The sequence below is a fragment of the Cebus imitator genome, unplaced genomic scaffold (genome assembly GCF_001604975.1).
Source record: "Cebus imitator isolate Cc_AM_T3 unplaced genomic scaffold, Cebus_imitator-1.0 Scaffold79, whole genome shotgun sequence".
Classification (NCBI taxonomy): domain Eukaryota; kingdom Metazoa; phylum Chordata; class Mammalia; order Primates; family Cebidae; genus Cebus; species Cebus imitator.
The window spans coordinates 3902141-3925406 of NW_016107394.1; the positions used below are offsets into that span (position 1 = coordinate 3902141).

Below are 23266 nucleotides of genomic sequence, written 5' to 3' on the forward strand. Positions count from 1 at the left end.
TTTTTTTTGAGACAGGGTCTCACTCTGTCACCCAGGTTGGGGTGCAGTGGTGTGATGTTGGCTCACTGCAACCTCTGCCTCCCAGGTTCAAGCAATTCTCCTGCCTCAGCCTCCTAAGTAACCGGGAATACAGGCGCGTGCCACCACATCTAGCTAATTTTTTGTATTTTTAGTATAGATGGGGTTCCACTATGTTAGCCAGGATGGTCTTGATCTCCTGACCTCATGATCTGCCCACTTCGGCCCCCTAAAGTGCTGGGATTACAGGCGTGAGTCACCACACCCAGCCCAATTTTTTTTCTTTTGTTGCTTGTGCTTTGGGTGTCATTTCCTAAGGAATTATTGTCTAATCCAAGCTCACAAAGATTTACTTCTCTGTTTCCTAGGAAGAATTTTACAGTTTTAGTTCTTACATTTACATATATGACCCATTTGAAGTTGAAGTTAATTTTTGTGTATGGTGTGAGGAAGGGGTACAACATCAATCACTTGCATGTGGATATCTAGTTGTTCTAGCACCATTTATAGAAAAGACTATTCTTTCTTCATTAGTCTTGGTACCCTTATTGAAAATTAGTTTACCACAGACACATGGGTTTATTTTGAGATTATCAATTCAATTCCACAGATTTATATTTCTATCCTTGTACCATACTGTTTTGCTTACAGTAGCATTGTAGTAAGCTTTGGAATTAGGGACTCTGTACCTTTTTTTCAAGGTTGTTTGCCTATTCTGTGTGCCTTGAATTTCTATATTAATTTTAAGTTCAGCTTGTCCATTTCCACAAAGCCAGAAGGAATTTTGATAGGGATTGTGTTGAATCTGTAGATCAATGTGGAGAATATGGCCATCATAACAATATTAAGTCTTCTAATCCATAAATATAGATGTCTTTCATTTTATTTAGACCTTTTTCAAGCTTCTTTTTTTTGCAGAGAGAGTCTTACTCTGCCACCTAGGCTGAAGTACAGTGGCACAAACATGGCTCACTGTAGCCCTGACCTCCTAGGCTCGAGCAATTCTCTTGCCTCAGTCTCCCGAGTAGCTGAGGCTGCAGGTTTGCACCACTATGCCTGGCTAATTCTTTTGATTTTTTTGTAGAGATAGAATTTCACTTTGTTTCCCAGGCTGGTCTCAAAATCCTGAGCTCAAGTGATCCTCTCACCTTGGCCTCTCAAAGTGCTAGGATTATAGGCATGAGTGACCATACCCAGCCTCAAATTCATTTTTGGTTATTCATTGTTGGTACATAGAAATACAATTGATTTGGAGTATTATGTTTTAAAAGTTTGTTTCAATTTCTAATATGGTAAAAATTGATAAGATAGAACTCACATAAACCTGTTTGGGTCACCAATAATTTTTAACAGTCTAAAAGGGTTTTAAAGTGAAACTGTTTGAGAACCACTGCTTTATCAGTGTGTAACTGAGATAAAATAAACTTTACATATTTAAAGAACACAATTTGATGAATTTTAACACATGTATACCTCCAAGGAAACCATTACCACAAGATAATGAATATTATCTACCACCTCCAGAAGTTTCTTGTCTTTTGCAATTCCTTCCTCCTTTCCTCCTTATCCATCCTGCTTTGTCCCTAGGCAGCCATTGATTTGCTTTCTGTCATTATAGGTTAGCATGCATTTTCTAGGATTTTATATAAATGGAATCATACGCAATGTACTTTTACATTTTTTTGAGTGACAGGTTCTCACTTTGTCATTCAGGCTAGAGTGCAGTGGTGCAATTTTAGCTCACCGCCCCCTTAGTACCTGGGCTCAAGTGAGCCTCCTGCCTCAACCTCCTGAGTAGCTAGGACTACAAGCAGGTGTCACCACATCCAGAAAATTTTTAATTTTTCTGTGGAGATGGGGTCTCACTGTGTTGTCTAGAATCGTTTTGAACTCCTGGCCTTAAGCGATCCTCCACTTCAGACTCGTAAAGCACTGAGATTATAGGCCTGAGTCACCATGGCTGACACAATGTACTCTTTTTCATCTAGCTTCTCCTCCTTAGCATAATTATTTTGATATTCATTTTGTTGTCTATCAATAATGCATTTTTATTTTTGAGTAGTATATTTCATTATATGGATATACCACAATTTGGTTATTTTTCACCTCTTTGTTGATGGACATCTGAGTAGTTTACAGTTTTTGGTTATAACAAATACAGCACAAAGATCAGAAAGTTTGGAAACTGCTGTTCCAGGCATTTCACATGTATTATTAGTAATAAAACCTCTCTCTTAAGGCTGCTGTGAAAACCCACTGGGCTAATGTATATAAAGTACATATTAATGTGAGTTATTTTTATTCTCATTTACTCTTCGTAACAGCCCTTGAGGTACTATGTTATTTTCATTTCACAAATTAGAAAGCTAAAGCAGCTAGTAAGTGGTAAAGCTAGGATAGGATTCCAGATCTGTCTGACCTCAGAGCCCACTTCACCACCCTGTCCCTTGACTAAGGCAGGGTCAGGAAGAGCTGGATCTCTGGTAAGATGGTTAGAGGAAATTATAGCCTAGCCTTAAACAACTGTCTGTATATAATATGAGACTTTGATGTGGCCCTTCTGAAGTGGTAACAGGGACATCTTTATGTGAACAAAAGGCAAACCATTAAACTTTTAGCTTTTAAAATTACTAAAGAGTGGGCACCAGAGATACCCTCATCCTACCCATGTGTCTCGCTGATTGGCTATTGTCAAAGTGACACTTAGAGGATCTCTTCATGTGGTAAGCAAGTAGAAAACTATGTAGCCCTGAATTGGGCCTTAGAGTGGTTACATGATATTAGTGTCTTTCTTGGAATACAGGGTCTGCTCAGTATCTGCTCTTGTAGGAACGGCTGCTGTAGAGGAAGATTCCTTGCCCTTTCCCTGAGATGGAGAGAAAGACACAGGGAAGACTCTGGTGTAGGCAGTGGGGTGCCAAATGATACTAGGGCCTGTAAGGAAGTGGAGTGGAAAGCAGCAACCTTACTCTTAGACCCTGTCCTTGTACAGGATGGGACATATTCTAGCCCTGAGAGCTATAGGCATATTCAAGGCTGGCTTAGTGAAACGGATAGACCAGTTGTTTTGTAAAATAAACTGGGACGTAGTTTTGGGAGGGGAAAGAAGATGTATTTCTCATACAGTTGATGACTGAGTTTAGGGATAAAAGTTAAAGGCCTTTGAGGGTAACAGAAATTTGTCCCTTGTACTAAAGTGACCCTTTTGATAGTGGTACAAATTCCAGCTCCTATCTTATAAAAACTTTGTTTTCATAGGATCTTGGGGTTTTTGAAGTTGTGACAGAAGATCAACAAAGCTCTTACCCTGCCTTGTTTCTTCTTCTAATAAAGGAAAGAGAAAAATAAGCTAGTTCACACACTTCCACTTTTAAACCCCATTTCTTTTCATCATCAAGAATTTACTCACCTCGCAGGAGAGGAGAAATCAAGCTCCTTTGAGGAGATGTGAGTAAGTTGGTCTAGGGTCTGCCTTGCCATGTGGCTGGATAATGCAGCATACATATTAGAGGCAGGGAAGGAAAAGGGACTGTATACAGGAATCTGTAAACACAAGAAGAAAAATGGTACAATTGTCACCATAAGCCCATTCAGAACAAAGCAGTATATAAATAAATTGTGTGCATTTACTGAATACTTTGTGTTAAACACTGTGCTAAACAATTTACATATATTTTCTCATTTATAATCTTATGAGACAAGTATAATTATCCCCATTTTACAGACTATGCTGTCAGATTGCTTTTCAGTTGCTTTATCTGTATTTACGCTCTTGTTCTTCCAGCTATTAATACACTGTAAATGCCTGGATGGACATAATTTTACATTTACCTTACATATGAGGATAATCTGGCTGTGAAATTTCTTAAGACTACCAGGGTTGGGCTGAAGAAAAGACCTTCCTATATAGGTACCAATGAACTCCGTTTTCTTATGCATGCTTTCATTCAGTATTTATTGATGACCACTCTGTGCCATACCCTGGGCCAGACACGAGAGATAGAGAGTTGAACAAAAAAACATAGTCTTTGCCTTGATAGAGCCCCCATATTTTTGTCAATCTGGAAAATTCTTCTTGTACAGTTAAACACCTTGAAAGAGTTGTCTATGCTTACCATGATCAACTTCCCTCTTCCCATTCTTTCAAATTATTATTATTTATTTTTATTTTTATTTTTTTGAGACGGAGTTTCACTCATGTTACCCAGGCTGGAGTGCAATGGCGCAATCTCGGCTCACCGCAGCCTCCGTCTCCTGGGTTCAGGCAATTCTCCTGCCTCAGCCTCCTGAGTAGCTGGGATTACAGGCACGCACCATCATGCCCAGCTAATTTTTTGTATTTTTAGTAGAGATGGGGTTTCACCATGTTGACCAGGATGGTCTCGATCTCTTGACCTCGTGATCCACCCGCCTCGGCCTCCCAAAGTGCTGGGATTACAGGCTTGAGCCACCGCGCCCGGCTCAATTATTTTTTTAAATGAAAGACTAATGATGTCAATGTAAAAGAGTTGAAAAACAGGTCAATTGATATAGTTTCAGATTCTATATGACAATTAATTGTTTTATTTGAAAATTGAGATATAATTAATGTATTATACAATTCACCCTTTTAAAAAGTTCAATTCACTGGTTTTCAGCGTAAAGTTGTGCGACCATTATTACTATCTAATTCCATTAGATAGTAATGGAATTACTAACATTTTCATCACCCTAAAAGGTCAGGAGGTTGTTATGGGACACAAATAGTATATGATGTATTCTATAAGCTGGAAAGTGCCAAACATGAGTAAAGGATCTTCTTATAGGTCAGTACAATCCTTATTGGTTAGGGATGTGAATCTCTATACATACCAATGATCCTGAGGTCTCCACTCCACGCCGTGCTTGCTTTTCTTCTTTGAAGTGCATCAAACTCTCCAAAGGGGAGATAGCAACTTTTATCTGCCCCTGGCACTCTCCACTGAAGTCCGTGATGTTGTACCAGCCACAGACAAACTGGAAGCCAGAAAGAAGTGGGGAGAGGTCCACCGAGGCAAAGCCAATCACCCTCTCCTCATCTGTAGTGGAAAGAGAAGAGCTGGGCAATGTGGCTAGGCATGTCTTGCCACTGAGATTAGAGGCTGCACACAGAGAAGCTGATTCAGGGGATGCAGAAGTTCAGTGATCCCAACACCATCAGAGAAGACAGATAATGAAGTTGAGAGAGACTGGAAACCAAAGTCTGCCTCCCCTGTTAGGAATTCCCTTTCTGTATGGTGGGAAAAAGCTGGCAGGTTTGCACTTCATTTTCTCTCTCTTTTTTTTTTTTTTTTTTAAGAGATGAGGCCTCACTCTGATGTCCAGGTTGCAGTGAAGTAGCATGATCATAGTTCACTGCAGCCATGAACTCCTGAACTCAAGCAATCCTTTCTCTTCAGCCTCCCATGTATAGGACTATAGGCATACACCACCATGCCCAGCTAATTTTTAATTTAGTTTTTTGTTGAGATGGGGTCTTACTATGTTGCCCAGGTAGTCCTGAACCCCCAGCCTCAAGTGATCCTCCTACATCAGCCTCCCAAAGTGTTGGGATTATACATGTGAGCCACTCTGCCTAGCTGGTCTCTTGATATAAGCAATTAGAAACCATTACTAAACTTAAGAACTTATTTTTCCTAGGCTATCATGTCTCAGTGATTTTTCTCAGGGCAATATGTCTTACAATTATAGAATTATGAGAGATTTGCACTTTCCTATTTGTACTTCTCTGTATTTTCAAAATTTTCTACATATGTACTATATTTAATTAAGAACAAAGTGACACAAATTAAAAAGGAAAGACAAACCCCAGGAGACCAGTTTAGGGTGCAAAATGAGCCTGGGCTCAGGCTCTTCTCTATATGGTAAGGGGGTGCCCTTAATGACTGAGAAGATTCCCTTTTTATCAGACAAGCTACCATGCAATGACCTTCATTCTCATACTCTTTACTATTTATTCCTTGTTTCTGACATGAAGTAGCTGAGGATAGACAGGCTTCTTCACTTCATGAATTTCTATTTTATATAGGCTCCATTCTGTATAGTGAAATCAAAGGCTGGATCTACCAAATATTGATACTACCATAGGTTTATAAACTGCTAAATGAATCAAGGAATAAAAATTTTCCAGAGGAGTAACTGAAGTTCCCACAGTTCCTTGGGCACACTCGTGGTGACACTAAATTCATCACATACTGCATAACATTTGTTTGGACAGCTTGTTGTCCTTTAGAATGGAATGCAGCTAAAAGATGAGAAAAGATATTAAACTATGTCCTCTACATTCTCCATACCTGGCATAACATCTTCCCACATGAAAACTTGGTAAGTATCCACTGAAAATACAAGTGAGCTGGCCAACCTAGGGTAGGACAAAAGAGCAGTGTGCCAGAATAGTAAATCTAGGTATGGCTTTGAGGGGAAAATACATTCCTCTAACTCCCTGAGTTTCAGTCACACGCATATAATGAGAAGTATTGAACCAGTTTCAAGATCCCCTTTGGTTGAGCATGGTGGCTCATGCGTGTAATCCCAGCACTTTAGGAGGTCAAGGAGGAAGGACTGCTTAAGGTCACAAGTTTGAGACCAGTCTGGGCAACATGGCATGACCCCATCTCTAAAAAAAAACAAATTGTGGGGTGTGGTGGTACTTGCTTGTAGTCCCAGCTACTTGGGAGGCAGAGGTGGGAAGGCTGCTTGAGCCCAGGAGTTCACGGCTGCAGTGAGCCATAATCCTACTATTGTACTGCAGCCTGGGAAAAAAAGTGAAGCCCGGAATCAAAAAAGAAAAAAAAAAAAAGATCCCTTTTAACTTGGAAAGTCTTTGATTCTACAAACACTTGAAGCTATATTCCCCAGAGTGGGGGTCAAGTAATTCTTACCCACTAGGGTGACGTATGAAGGAGGGTTCTGCCAAAATGAAAGTAATACATCCTAAACATACTTTGTTATACCCGAGCGAGTTTAAACGGAAGTGCCACGCTCTGAGTTTGTTGAGAGTCCACTTTTAATGCTGGTGTCCGAGAGTCAGCTAGAGCTCAAACCTCTCAGCCCAGAACAAAGGGCAGTCAACATTTTTATACCAGTTTTGGGTCAGGGGGCGGTAAGCAGATTATTACAGAAGCAGAAGGAGCAAGTTAAGGGAAGGGGGGTGGTGCTTAACAAAAAAGTTCTGCTTAAAGTTGTTTTTCACTCAGGATGTGGGGTAAGCAGTTGCACGGTTACAAGCACAGGATGTATAGGCCAGTGGGCCCTGTTTCTCAGAAAACTGGTTACAAAGATGCCAGGTGTCTCAGACCACAGGCTCTCAGAACAGAATGCCCTACATAGGTCAGGGTGGCCAAAATGGAGTCGGCAGGATTGTTTAAAATGTATTAATCACAGCCAAGCTAGGGTATTTCAATTTGATGAGTGCTTTGGCTAAGCAGATCATGGAGAAAAGGAATGGCATGGAAGAGTTAAATTTAACATCAGATTTAGCAGGACAACCCACTATTCTCCCTTTGCAGTTTATGTTCTAGTCATCAAGAACTTCCCTCAACTCTTTCTTGACTTGAGGCTTTGCATTTGTTTTCCTTCTGACTGCAGTTAAGTCCTGCCCCTTCATTCCTCAGCTCAGGTGTGCTCCAGGAAGCCTCTTCTGACATCCTAAGTCTGGGTTGGACGTCCCCTATCAGAGTACTGTGTATTTGCCTAATCATAGTACACTGTACTTTTAATGTCCCATACTGACTATAAGCTCTGTGAGGAGAGGGACCATACCTGTTTTATTTTACCTTTGTATCCCTTTTAGTATGGTGCCTAGCAGAGAATAGAAACTCAAATATCTGCTTAACGCAGCTTGGCTGGATTTGAGTACTTTCTATAATAGATTTGTTGAGTAAGTGTGATAAGGATAGAATTAACCCATTTATACTGGAGTTTGCAAAATTTTGTAAAAAATAAGACCGTGGCAATGACCTTGAGCAGTAGGACATAAAAAACTTCCACAAGCTTAGCATTCCAATAATGGAACACTAGGCATAAATGGGTTAAGGGAAGAGAGACATTTACATATACTGAGTAGTGGTCACTGTGGTCTAGACATTTTCCTCACCTTCATTTATGACCAGATCTTACTAAGACCCTCTAGGAGTCCTGGAAGGTAGGGAATGTATTTTATTATCTATATCCCAATAGTCCTAGCATCGTACCTGACACATAGTAGACATAATAATAAAAATAGCTTCATTTATTAAGCAACAATTATGTGCCAAGTACCTTACATATATTATCTCTAATCCTCACAAATCCTGCAAGGCCAGTACTATTATTCTAATTTTATAAATAAGAAAGATAACAGCAAAGAGGTGAAGTGACTTACTTCGGGCCATAGTTATTATAGTAAACAGCACAGCCAAGATTTAAACCCAGGTCTGCATCAGACCAGTTTATTCTCTTTTTCTTGCTAAAGTAAGTGCTGAATTGTGAACTTACTTTAGTAAGCACTGCTTGAGAATCAGAGTACCAACTTTACAGAGAAGAGAGAAAAAGCCTAGAAAGGAGTGTGGAGCCCAGCTAAATACAGCAGGAATTCCTTGTGTTGATTCAGAGAAAAGTGAGTTATGATAAGCTCTTGCTACATTTGGAGGAACTAAGTAAATCCAAAGCAGCAACACAGAACTAATCATCAAAACACGGGATTCACAGCAGCACTCACCAACAGGAGCACTGGCGGAGAGAAAGGTCAATCAATTCCCTTTATATTCTGATTTCTCTCAGGACTTTATTAGGGTTTGAGGTTAGCTCTAAAAGTCACCACTGGCAAACAAAAAACTGTGCCTCTGTAGGCTGTGTAGGTGACTCAAAACAAATGAAGATTTGGAAATCAGGGCCTAGCTGGAATCTTAAAGGAGCTAGATTTAGAGGATATATCTAGTGAGATAAAATTTTCTAAGCTGGGAGATGGTTAGATGCCCCTGCCACCTCAATTTTCCAAGTTTTCTAATCTTACAAGCATGGTGAAATACAAACAGTGAAGGCTGTACAACTAGTAAGAACTGGGTTCAAATACTGGCTCCACCAATTAATAGCTATATGACCTTAGTCAAGCCACTAACTTCCCTTGGCTTCAGCTTTTACAGCTATAAAATTAGACTATTTTTACCATCAAGGATTAGAGATGTATATAAAGTTATTAGCATGTTACTGCTCACTAATAAAAATGACAAAAACTGATACGGTATTAGTACTAAGTGTCAGGCCCTTAATTCTGCAAAAACCCCATGAAGTAGGTACTACTATTATCCTCAATTTTACAGACATGGAAATAGGCACAGAGAAGTCAAGTCATTTACCCAGCATCACACTGCTATAGTAAGGGGCAGAATTCGCATTTGAATTCAAAGAATCTGGCTTCAGAGTCAAGGCTCTTAATGTTGCTGTGTTATGCCTCTTAATAAAACTGGGTTCAAAGACCACAATATCAGCACATCCCTCTTGGGAAGGTTCTTAAAATATGAAAAATTATGTTGTTAGATTCTTGTCTTGTGTACTACCTGAAAATGCAAGGGTCTTGTTTTAATAAGTCAGAGTCAACAGAAGGCTTAACAGCATCATACAAAAGTGGGGAGAAACCACTTGTATGTGGCAGGCTGTACATTATGATGGTTGACAGATACAACCGGAAAGACTCAAATGTACTTGGATTTCTGCACTAAGCAGGTAGTCAAACAAAATTATATAATTTTTAAGTACTCGAACTCTGCAGAGAATAGGCCAGGTGTGGTGGCTCACGCCTGTAGTCTCAACCCTTTGGGAAACCAAGGCTGGAAGACAGCTTGAGCCCAGGAGTTAGAGATTAGCCTGGCAACATAGTGAGACCTTGTCTGTACAACAAAAAATAATTAGCTAGGCGTGGTGGTGCATGCTTGTGGTCCCCGCTACTCGGGAGGCTAAGGTGATCATGCCACTGCACTCCAGCCTAGGTGACAGAGTGAGAGACTATTTAAAAAAAAAAAATTTTTTTTAACAGAAGAATGTGACCTTCTGCAGGATTACCCTCTACCACATACCTGCATTCCCAGCACCATCGGGAATGTTTCACTTGGTTTAAAAAAAAAAGTATTGGTAAACTGTCAACAGCATGTGAGCTTTTTATTTTTTTTAATTTTTATTTATTTATTTTTTTGAGACGGAGTTTCACTCATGTTACCCAGGCTGGAGTGCAATGGCACGATCTCGGCTCACCGCAACCTCTGCCTCCTGGGTTCAGGCAATTCTCCTGCCTCAGCCTCCTGAGCAGCTGGGATTACAGGCACGCGCCACCATGCCCAACTAATTTTTTTTGTAGCTTTAGTAGAGACGGGGTTTCACCATGTTGACCAGGATGGTCTCGATCTCTTGACCTCGTGATCCACCCGCCTCGGCCTCCCAAAGTGCTGGGATTACAGGCGTGAGCCACCGCGCCCGGCCATGAGCTTTTTATTATAAGCAAGCAGATATTCTTGTAACAACAGTTCATACCTCCTTTATGCCAAACTTTGAAGACCAGGGTTTGTTGTGGGTCCAGAAGCAGCTCTTTTGATAGCCTATTAAGAAAAACAACCACGGTAAACTAAATGTATAGGAACTGCAGGTTTGAAGAATATCTTGTAATTTGCAAAGCACTTTCCCTACACTATTTCATGTTCTTAACCATCTTCTAGGATATATTTTTATCTTCACAGTTAAAATGAGGGGACTGAACCTCAGAGAGGTTAACTTGCCAAGACTTGAAAACAGGCTCCGCTGATACAATGTTTCCTCCCCATCACTCCCAAAGTTTCCCTAAGACAGAGGAGGAAGTATGGAAAAGAAGTTCCTCAACATGCATTTAAGAGTTTTATTGGAAACTCTTGGGTAAGGATTCTTCTTATGCCTTAGAATGAGATAACGGTGAGAAGGCAAGAGAAGGAGAAAAAGAACATTTATTGAGTGCCTACCTTGGGCCAGGCATGGTACCAAGTGTTTCATATACATTTAATCTTCACAAAAGCCTATAACATGGACATTATTATCCTTATTTTACAGATGATAAGTACCGAGACCAGCTCGGCCGTAGAGACTCCAACTCAGGTGGCGCTGAATGCATTAAGAAGCAGATCCCCAGATAGAACAGCAAAGTGGGACTATCCAGGGGCCAACAGCCTTCCGAGCTGAGAGCCTCAGAGGGCTGACAGCATTCTGGGCTGAGGGCCTCGAGCAGACGCTGACCCACGTAGTTACTCTCTCTGAACAGGTGATTATTATTAACAAACAGGTGTTCTGTGTTTTCTCATAGAACCAAGATAAACTAGGTAGGCAGCTGGTGCCTGCTTACCACTGATCAAGGACAAACCAGAAAGTATTCTCCACGAGGGAGCTATGGGGGCAGGGTCACATATCCCATGCTTAAAGAATTGTTTTAACTGTTGTATGATATACATATACTGTTTTGCTATTTTAGAATGCCCCAAATAGTTTTCCACTGGGGGTGGGGGTGGCCAGGTTTTCCCTACCATCGTTCTTCTTAGCAAACAATATATTCTATCATACGCTCAGTATTTCTCAACAATTATATACTCAGCATTTCTCAACAGATAAGGTTGGGCTCAGAGAGGTAGAATGGTTTGCTTGAGGTCACATAAGAGTCAGTAAGTAGTAGGGCTGGGATTTGAACCCTGGCTTGCCTGACTTCAATGCTACACCATGCAGAGGCAAGGCAACAAAATAAGAAAATGCCTAAGTTTCATACCAGATAAAGAAGCTGAAGTAGAATCCACTGAGCACCTCCAATACATTAATATATGATGTAAATTACAGTTTTAAATGACAAAGCTTTGGAAGGTTCCAAACCAGGTGCCAGTGCTCCAGGTAAGCAAGATGGAGATCCAGGGAAAATCAAGTGATTCCCCAAACACCACTTGGGAAGTGAAGAGAGCCTACTTCAAGACCAATGAGGAGCATGGTGCTAAAGTGAAACAAATATTGGTCAGAGATTCTAATTCCAGCTGCCAGTCAAAAGACTCAACTTTGAATTCTAGCTCCACTATTATCACCTGAGTGACTCTGGCCACACACTTAGCTTTTTCCAGGCCTGATTCTCTTACCTGTTAAATGGGATAATATCATCTATGTGCAAGGTGCTATGAAGATTAAAGGAAACAATTTTGTGACAAAGGAATTATAAATAGTGCCATTATTCATTTTTCTTCTAATCCTGCCTCTGTTACCAACAGACTATGTAGCCTCCCTGGGCCACAGTCTCCTCAACTGTAAAGTGAAGAGATGAAATCAGGAGACTGCTAATGTCCCTTCATCAAATTCATTAAGTTTTGTAATTACGTTAGGTTTTTAGGTTGTGAATGAACACATCACCTCCATTTAGAAGCTCAGTCCTGTTTTCCTGCCTTTGGGGACAATTTGATATTTTATATAAAGTACTCTGGCCACTATGGCCAGAATTTCTATGATTTCCAGTAAGTCACCATACATAGTACTGAGTTTTCACTGCAGTTCTAGCTCCTAACTCAGGCCAGCCTCTCAAATTACAAAACGCTGAACATGTGACCAACTGCTGAGACTCAAGTACACAAACACTGTGAGAAAACAGACCAGACACCATGGGTATGGTTAGTGTTGGTGCCAAGAATTAAACTTTATAAGTTTAATGTCAACCAATCAATCACATAATAAACTTATAAAGTTTAATTCTTGGCTTCCTATGCCAGCCCCTTATTCACCTGGATAACTTATATACATTCTTCAATATTTAGCTGAGGTGTCTTATTTATGAAGCCTTCCATGGACTTCTAGTTTGGCCTAAATAATATTTTTTCCTGAGCTCTACCAGCATCCCCTTCTTATTTCTCTTTATTGTAATTTTTGAGACAGGGTCTTGCTATATTGCCCAGGCTGGTCTTGAACTCCTGGGCTCAAGTGATCCTCCCACCTCAGCTCCACATTCTACAACGCCACCCCTTCCCTCCCCCAGTAGCTGGGATTACAGGCATGTGTCACCACACCTGGCCTGGTGGTAATTTGTTATTGATATTCTTTTCCAGGTTAAGACCATGAACTCCTCAACTGCATGGAGTATCTGAATCATCTTTAATTCCAAGTGCCTAAAACAGAGAGGTCCTCTCACCGAATAATTTTTGAGCATGCTGAGAAGTGTTAAAAACGCTAAAACAAAACCTTTAAACCACTGCTTGTTGTGAATTCATAAACACTATGATTAAATAATTGCTTGGATAAGAAAAGCGTTTTCCAGGTCAGCTCAAAAATTGTGTTGGTTATATTCCTTGCTCTGACTTTGTGTCTTCGAACAAAAAACGGATTCTGGAAGGCTGACGAACAACAGATAATACAAACCTTGACTGCTGTTGAAAGTTCCAGATGGGGGAATCTGTGTTTTCAACCACTTGGGTGTATACAGGAGATGATTCATCGGCTGTTGCAAAGGATACGCAACAACTGGGTATCGATACTTTCCGCTCTGTCAAGGGGCTCCCTGAAATAGAATATAGTGGAATGACTATACTTTAGGGTACCAGAGAAGCCACAGATTATTCAGGTGCAAGCAGGACTATTCCTGGCCCTCTTCTACCTATGGGGTCTTTGCTCAAGCTATCCCCTGTGTCTCTGAAATGTTTTCAGGCTGAGTGTGGTGGCTCAAGCCTGTAATCCCAGCACGCTGGGAGGCCAAGGTAGGAGGACAGCTTGAGCACAGGAATTCAAGACCAGCCGGGGCAATATAGTGAGATCCCATGTCTACAAAAATAAAAAATTAGCGAAGCATGGTGGCACATGCCTGTAGTCCCAGCTACTCAGGAGTTGGGAGGATCTCTTGAGTCTGGGAGGCAGAGGCTACAGTAAGCTGAGATTGCACCACTGTACTCTAACCTGAGGGATGGAGTGAGACCATGTCAATCAATCAATCAATCGATGAAATGTTTTCAGTGACCTTTCTGCTACTACCCTGTTTTTTTAAGGCTCAGTTCATAAATATTGCCCAACAAGAAGTGACTTCTCTCATGTCCTGTACTTTGTGGGATAATGGAAAACACTGTGTTGAGAGGCAAAAGATAGGATAAAACTACAAAAAGTCCTGAACCTAAGAGTCAGATGATCAAACATCAGCTCTGCCATATAGATGCTATGTGACTTTGGGCAAGAAGTATCTAGATCACAGCTTCTTCAACTGTAAAATGGGGCATATTATACTTATACTTCCAAAGATGTTGTAAAGAATAAGATAAATGCTAAGAGTAAGTAACACTTACTTATCACTTACTGTGTGCCAGGCACTGTTCTGTGTACTTTATATATATTAACTCATTTAATCCTTACAATCCTACAACCCTATAAGATAGCTGTTTCTATCATATAGATTATTTCTATCACATAGATTTCTATCATTATTATTTGTCATTATTTCTAACCTATCATTTCTATCATTATTATTTCTATGATATAGATTTCTAAAAATTAGGGTACTGAGAAATTAAATAAGTTGATCACATATTTATTAAATAGTAGAACTGAGAGTCCAGTTCAAGCATTCTGGCTTCAGAGTCCATGCTCTAAATTGTCTCCTATATTGCCTCTACTATGGAGTTAACAAATGTAAAATACTAGGGGCTGGTGAGAATACCTAATTTTAATTTTTACAAGATCAGGTTTCCAATGTGGGAGACTCAGTCAAGTTATTCTGTCTTAAGATAGTATAAAATGAAGATGGCTGATGATACTAGATAGTCTAACTGAGCTGTCCAAGAAAATAACCCACTAGCCACATGTGGCTATTCAGCTTTAAATTAATTAAAACTAAAGATAAAAATTTTACTTCCTTCGTTGCACTAGCCATTTTTCAAGTGCTCCATAGCCACATGGGGCTAGTGGCTACCATACGGGACACTGAACTCATAGAACATTTCCATCAGAGTAGAAAGATCTTTTGGATAGTACTCAATAATAGAGACTTCACAAAATATAGACTATATATTTCATGAGATCACTTTGAGCTCTAAAATGCTATGCAGGTCAGGATTACAGATGAAGGAAAAGAGATGAGCAGAGCAGAAGAGAATAAAAGAAGTATGTCCTAAACATAATTGACATGCCCCAGGGAACAGATTCTGAATGTGTATTTGAACTGGTTTGTCTTCTTTCTGTCTAGTTCAAGAATTCTCCAAATCCATACTCCCACTTCTCCTCGAAGGTGAAGTTCATCTTTGAGGCTCCACCCTTTTCTCTACCTCACTGTTCCTTTCAGTAAGTACTCCTCCAGGGGCTTCAGTCTGTCCCTCTGGACAGAAAGCATTCTGATGAACAAATTCACACTCAGGAACTGCTGATTTTATTCCTCTCCACAAGCAGTTTAACATTTAACAAGTAGTCTTTAAAAGATAGATTCTAGCAGGAGGTGGAGATTGCAGTGAGTTGAGCTTGCACCATTGCACTATAGCCTGGGCGACAATGCGAGATTCTGTCTCAAAAAAAAAAAGATAGGTTCTAGGCTGGGCACAGTGGCTTACACCTATAATCCCAGCACTCTGGGAGGCCAAGGCGGGTGGATCACGAGGTCAGGAGCAAAGACCAGCCTGACCGAGATGCTGAAACTCCATCTCTACTAAAAATACAAAAATTAGCTCGACGTGGTGGCGGGCACATGTAATCCCAGCTGCTAGGGAGGCTGAGGCAGGGAATGGCTTAAACCTGAGAGGTGGAGATTGTAGTGAGCTGAGACCACACCACTGCACTCCAGCCTGGGCAGCAAAGTGAGACTCCGTCTCAAAAAAACAAAAAGCAAACAAAAAACCACAAAAGATAGCTTCTAGCACATCTACTCTGAGAACCATCTCTAGATAGAATCATCGAACTTTATACCCCCAGTTAGAGCTTCCAACTTAAAATTTCTTCTAGGGAAAGAAAAGTAGCTACAGCTTAAACTCTGCAGTGTAGGAGTCCCTGTTGCCTTGAAACAATTACAATAAGCTTAACATCTACTAGCAGGCCTGTGTTTCATTTTAGAAACTCATGAAGGTTTTAGATTATATTCCATAATACAGCCATATTTAGATCTGAAATGTATTAATGAAAAACAGCATCTCTGTTCCCAAATCTTGGTTAAAAAATGACATGCTCTTATTTAATCTTGTCACTTCTAGCACCTAGGGCCCAAAACCAGACCAGATGACATTACTTTTTTAGTCATTTTTACTGGGGATAATTAATAAAGAAAGAACTGGGTGATGGGAAGAGAAAAGAGAATGGAGATTTTTGTCAGGAGGCTTGGGAAGGAGAATTGAAGAGAACAGCTAGCCTTGGAAGTAAGATCTAGTGGCGTCCACAAAGCAGGAGAGAGCTGAGGCATGTGCAAGTTGCCAACAAAGCAGGACCTGGAAAAAAGCTGAACCAAGAGGCAGAGGAGCCTTAGAACCAAGAAAGCGTTAAAGATACAGAGAAGAACTATACGAGGAACAAAACAAACAACCACTGGCTACAACATGGCCAAACCAGTTTCCAAGCATATCCAAAAAAAAAAAAAAAAAAATATATATATATATATATATATATTTAAGGCTAGTCAAGTGAAATAGTAGGAGTTACAAGCATATTTTTGAAACAATAGGGAAAGATAATTCTAATTTAATGGTAGTAGGCAAAAAATCAGTTAATGGAAATCAATAAAATAGTATTCATATTACTAATGTAAATGTATAAAATATCAGTAGTATCTAGTGAGCTATCTTCTTAAAAGTTTTATTTTAGTGAAATTAACACTATTTATGCGGGCTGACTTGCTAAGCATCCACCCCCACCTACTTTTATTGCATTGTATTCCTTTATTTTACTGATTGGAAGGGTTAAAAGCTACATTTCTCAGACTCCTTTGTAGCTAGGGTATGGATGCCAATTGGCTTCTACCAATCACATGCCCTCACAAAAGATCTGGAAGGCAGGCGAGAGGCAGAGGACATCTTCCTTTTCCTTCTGCTTTTGCTAATAACAAGGATGATATTGTAGAAACATTGTGTTTTTTGATCTAGCATTTGGTCCCTGTGTGCAGAGAGGCCCTGTGGCAGAGGCAATGGTGATGATGAGAGCTTCTGAGTCTCAGATTTCAGTTTGGGCACTGCATTCTGAACTTAAAAGATTTAGTGGTTCCCTTCTGAAAGTTTAACCTAGATCCCACCCTCTAACCCTTCCAACGACTTAAAGTACCTTAATATTCTATATTAAACTCCTTTCTGTTTAAGATGGCTGGAGTGGATTCTGTTTTCTCTGCCTGATATAGCTTTCATCTCTTTCTTTCTCCCATTTTCCTTTCTTGGTCTTAAGCTTCAACTGATTTCTTCCAATAAAACATCATAAATCCTCACAAATAGGAAGCGATAACCTGCCTCTACCACAGCAGTTCTCCTATATTCTATAACAATCTGTGCTTCCCTCACCAAGCTGAGAGCTCTTTGAATGCACAGAGTAACCCCAAGGCCCATATTAAAGGTTTGCTGACTCCCCACTGCCCTTTGTCTAGATAGTTGCCCAGGGTTAGAGAGAGAAGTTGCCTTGTGTGTTTGCAGTACATACCCACAGAGGATAGCAACAGCTTCTCAAGAAACCTCTGAGAAAGATCAGCAGAGAGGACGAATCACTGTTCCTAGAGGCAGGACACCTAGGTTCCAATACAGTCTGCCACTGCTCTAATGTGACATATTGGAAACACCACTTCATTCTGGCTCCCTGGGCCTCAATTTTCTCATCAGAAATAAGTGCTCTCAAACCATGTTCCACAGTAAAATTCTAATTCCAGATATATGTAAATCTTGTTCACATCTCTCTCTCTCATGGTACTACCACCTGTCCCTTTGGTTTATTTATTTATTGAGACAGAGTCTCAGTCACTCTGTTGCCCAGGCTGGAGTACAGTGGCACAATCTTGGCTCACTGCAACCTCCATCTCCTGGGTTCAAGTGATTCTCCTGCCTCAGCCTCCTGAGTAGATTACAGGTTTGCACAACCATGCCTAGCTAATTTTTGTATTTTTTAGTAGAGACAGGGTTTCACCACATTGGCCAGGCTGTTCTCAAACTCCTGACTTCAAGTGATCTGCCTGCCTCAGCCTCCCAAAGTGCTGGGATTACAGGCATGAGCCACTGCACAGGGCCATCCTCCAGTTTATTTTTAAAGCTACTATTTGCTATAGACCTTGAAACAAAACTGTTTTGACTTTGGAAGAAGCTAGTTCCTTATTTAGTCTTGAACAGACACATTCCTTTTAGCCAAACAGGTGGGTGAGAAAGAAATCAGCTTGGGAGAGCAGGTCTATCAGGTTTCTCTGGCTCTCTTCTTGTAGGTGGAAATTCATCTGGGCCTGTTTACATTCTGAAAAAGGTCAAGTTCTGAAATACTTTTGGAAGCAGCCCAGAAGAAGGCTGCTATACCCCCACAGTGTTGGGACACATTCTGAGAGCAGTTAAGAAGACTTGAGGTGAACCAGTTATGCCACTTAAGAATCTGATGCATCAATCAAGGTGTAATCGTTTCTGAGAGATTAAAATAACAACTTCTCATATTTAGATAATGCATTATAGCTTGCACACTGTTTTCTTACACACTAAACTTGTGCTGATAACATCTCTGAAAAAATCACATAAGATAGACATCTCTATCCCTATTATAAAAATAAAACAACCAAGGAACAGAGAAGTGTCTTGCTCATCATGTACCTGGTTAACTAGTACTTAGAAGAACCAGGAAGGTTTCCTGACTCCTACTTTAGATTTTTTCCATTAGTTCCAATTATCTCCATCTGGTTAAGGGAAGTGCTCGCTCTCTCTGGCCTGAAGTGAATAGATGGAAACTTTCCCCTTAAGCAAAGCCCAATTTTTTATGTTAATAAAAATTTTGCCTTTTCTTCCAGAAAAGGCAGTTGTTTTAAGCTAACATTAGCTGACACCTCCTCTGTGTCACACATGTACAAGATGAGTTGGATTTGATTCTTAATCTGTGGGAGACAGACACAGACAGATAATTACAACCCAATAAGACAGAGTATGCTAAAAGCATGTGGGAACACAGTGAGGCCTTGAACTTTGCCTGGATGGGCTAAAGAATGCCTCTAAAAGTTGATAATATTGAAGCTGATTTTGTTTTTTACTGAGTATAACTTATGCTACTTCAAATCATGTTACCTCTCTGTTCCTTATTTGTCTCATTTGTAAAACAGGGCTAGAAATACCTGTGTTGTCTAATGGAAGTGTACAAATCTTAAGAGTATTAAGCTGATCTTAACAGAAGTTTCCCCAGAGCTTTTTCTAACAAAAGTATCCAAGAAGTTCTTTTATTTTCAGAACCAGGTCTACAGTGGTGACCACAGAACATTTCAAAGCTGCTTCAGAATTAAGCTTTGCTGAAGGCAAGGCTCCTATTTCGGGGCTGTTTGTGAATCCTCTGCATAAAGCTTTGCATGAGGGAACTACTCAGTTCCTTCCTTAAGAAAGAGCTTCCAAGGCATAAAAGGGACAGACAGTCTGAGAACAGAGTTAAGGCAGGAGGAAAGCCAATGTGGATACTAAGGAAGCATCTATATGATTTTCACAAAGTTGCGGCCAGTTATAGCTGACTCACAGTGAGTGGCATGTACTGCCCTTGGCTCCTTATTCCTAGAAGACAGAAGCTGAAGAGAATCTTAAGGATGATTTTGTATGTCTGTCACATTTTGGAGTTGAGGATAAGGGAAATGGGTTTGCTCAAAGTCACAAGGCAAATTAATGATTCAGTGAGGGCAAGATCCCCGTCTTACGACTCCCATTCCAGAATCCTTTCTGTTATATCATCACATGGAAGGCACATTTCAAAGAGACCATGGGCAGCTCTATACTCCTAGGGCTCAGCACAGTGCCTGACTGACGCATAAATGTTTGTAGGAGGAAGGACTACATGGGCTTAACACTGCAGAGTGGATATCAGGATACAACAGTGACTTTTGAAAGTCAGATGTCTACTCTGATGTTGACCTGGCTAAACAGAGGCTAAATAACAAGTGATTACAGGTCTGTAACTCTTGCCAGAAATGTGAGAGGTGTTAGGTCTCATATTCATAAAACAGGAGGACATTATGTTTGCTTTGCTGCATCATGAAGATCACGGTGCTGGGATAAACAAATAAACAACACACAGTCCCTGTCCCCGAGGAACAGACAGCCTAAAGGAGAGACATATTAACATTTTTAGTACAGAGAGGAATAAACGGTAAGAAAGAAGAAAGCTGTGGGAAGGTGGATGCGGTGGTATAGGAAAACTGTGAGAACACAAAGGGAGTTTTTTTGCTAATGGGGTGGTCAGGGCAGGCTTCAAAGTATTGGTGTCACTTTAGTCTACCTTTGAAGGAGGAAGAGCAAGTTTGCTGAATGAAAGAGGAAAAAGAGATTCTAATGAGAAGAAACAGCATGGTCCAAAGCTTGGTAGTATGAGAGATAATGGGACATTGGCTAAAAGAAGCTCATTAAACGTGAATAAAAATAATGAGAAATGAGGCTGGAAAGACTAATTAGGCTACATGGGCAGCATTTTGTGTGCTACGTGACTGACACTGCAGGTAAGATGAAACTAACAGTCTTAATCTTTGGAGAGACAAGGTCCTATTTATTGACTAGACATGAAATCTTGATGGCAGAATGAAAAAGATATTGGAAAACACTGGAAGCAGCAATCACTGAGAGGGCTGTCACGTTAGTTCAAGTTCTAAAGCCTAAACAAGCAAGGTGGCAGCGAGAATGGAGAATAGGCGGCAGAAACATTCTGTCTAGGAGAGCATGATTCTACAGTCTGTACTGGACCCAGTGGATACTCAGTAATGAATTGCTGAATGAATCTGTTAATCCCTGTGATTTATCCTCTATTCAATTCTCCAAAAGCAACCCTCTTGTGGAAGAGTAAAGTAGTAGGAAACCAGAGAAGATATATATATATATATATATATATATTTTTTTTTTTTTTTTTTTTTTTTTTTTTTTTTGAGACGGAGTCTTGCTCTGTCACCAGGCTGGAGTGCAGTGGTGCAATCTAGGTTCACTGCAACCTCCGCCTCCTGGGTTCAAGTGATTCTTCCGCCTCAGCCTCCTGAGTAGCTGGGACCAGAGGCGTGTGCCACCACGCCCAGCTAATTTTTGTATTTTTAGTAGAGACAGGGTTTCACTATGTTGGCCAGGATGGTCTCGATCTCTTGACCTCGTGATCCGCCCACCTCAGCCTCCCAAAGTGCTGGGATTACAGGTGTGAGCCACCACACCTGGCCAGAGAAGATATTAATGAGAAGGCATTTGAGCTAGGCCTCAGGTTTATCCACTTCCTCATTTAACAAATATTCCCTGACTTTTATGTGTCAGGTGTAGCTCCCAGTGTTGAGGGTTCAGCAGTAAAGAAAAAGAAACAAACAAAAATCTTGCCTTGTAGAACTTACATCCTTCTAGAAAAGGCAGAAAAGAAACAAAATATACTGTTATAGGCTATGGACAAAACTAAAGCAGGAAAGAGGGACAGAATATGCTGAAGAGAGCTGAAATTTAAGATGGGATGACCAAGAAAGGCCTCACGGAGACAAGGTAACTAGAATGACATGCCAGAAGTAAGGAACATTCCAGGTGGAGGGAATATCAAATCCAAGGGCCCCAAGGCAGGAGTCTGCTATATATTGCAGAGAAGGCAAAGAGGCCAGTGTGACTGGAACGGGGGTCTAAGGGGAAGAGCAGGATTACAGGGGGAGTTTGGTATCTGGGGAAGGGATAAAGGAATCCAGGCTAAGACAGGTGCATGAGCAAAGGCACAGGCAATCACTCGTCGTTTGTTATGCAGGAAGGAAAAGGAGAAAAGTCACCATTGTGCAGTTCCAGGCCACTCTAATATCATGTCAGTTAGTGTTTGTCTGGCCCTTGCTGTTAGTCAGCAATTTTTTTTTTTTAAGACAGAATCTCACTCTGTTGCCCAGGCTGGAGTTGAGTGGCGCGATATCGGCTCACTGCAACCTCTTCCTCCTGGGTTCAAGTGATTCTCCTGCCTCAGCCTCCCAAGTAGCTGGCATACCATACCTGGCTAATTTTTGTATTTTTAGTAGAGACCAGTTTTCGCCATGTTAGCCAGGCTGGTCTCGATCTCTTGACCTCAAGTGATCCACCTGCCTTGGCTTCCCGAAGTGCTGGGTTACAGGAATGAGCCACTACACCCAGCTAGCAATTTTCTTATTTATCTCTGCATGAGTCCCCTCTAACTTCCTTACAGTGACCATGATTTCCAGCCAAACAGGATGAACTGCTGTTAGGACTCCCACCTCTAAGCAAGCCCAGGGCATACGCTTTCCCCCTTCAATATTTTTGCTTAAATGGGAATATCCACCTGGAATTTTATTCTCACCTTTCTGAAATCTTGCCAATTCTAAAAAGTTCTCCTGATTTCCTAGACGTATCTGATTTCTGTTTCTAAACACTACATATTTTGATCCTTGGCACATTCTGCTTTATCTATCATTAACAGTATAGCTGCTGATCTCAATTTATCAGCTCTTGGATTATCAACACTTTTTTTACTTTTATTTTTTTATTTTTTGGAGACGAAGTTTTGTTCTCACCCAGGGTGGGGTGCAATGGCACGATCTCAGCTCACTGCAACTTCTGCCTCCTGGGTTCAAGCGACTCTCTTGCCTTAGCCTCCCGAGTAGCCAGGATTACAGGTATGCACCACCACACCAGGCTAATTTTTGTATTATTAGTAGAGACGGGGTTTTACCATGTTGGCCAGGCTGGTCTCAAACTCCTGACCTCAGGTGATCTACTCGTGTTGGCCTCCCAAGGTGCTGGGATCACAGGCATGAGCCACTGTGCCCGGCAGCCTATCAACTCTTCAAGGACAGAAACTATGTGTCATTTTCTGTGTACTCTTTGTGCCTGGCACTGGCCTGGCACAGACTTACTATCTGCTGAATTGAATTATCATTCCCACAACGTCAGCACAGGAATGGGTGTGCAAGTCATACCTACTCTGAACTTGACTGACTGGTGAACAGAGTGTAGATAGGACTAACTGGCAAACACAGCTATATCTTGTCCTGGGGAGGCAAGATGGCATAGGGCAAAGAACATGGACTTTAGATCCAGGCACAGGTGGATTCAGTCTAGCTCTGCAGAGTGCATTAATTATGGAACTTAAGATCATTTTACTGTTTTGAACTTCA

At 40.9% G+C, this 23266-nt stretch overlaps 1 protein-coding gene across 6 annotated transcripts in view; it reads right to left on the reverse strand.

Moving 5' to 3' along the window:
- Positions 1-23266, reverse strand: part of C2CD3 (C2 domain containing 3 centriole elongation regulator) — a 160935-nt gene that overhangs the window by 30580 nt on the left and 107089 nt on the right. For all 6 annotated transcript variants that reach the window (XM_017532972.2, XM_017532971.2, XM_017532970.2 and 3 more), the window contains 4 exons: positions 13408-13546; positions 10540-10604; positions 4870-5075; positions 3428-3561 (listed from right to left, as the gene is read on the reverse strand). In XM_017532972.2, coding sequence (XP_017388461.1) covers positions 3428-3561; positions 4870-5075; positions 10540-10604; positions 13408-13546 — 544 coding nt within the window. The remainder of the gene's footprint in view (positions 1-3427; positions 3562-4869; positions 5076-10539; positions 10605-13407; positions 13547-23266) is intronic.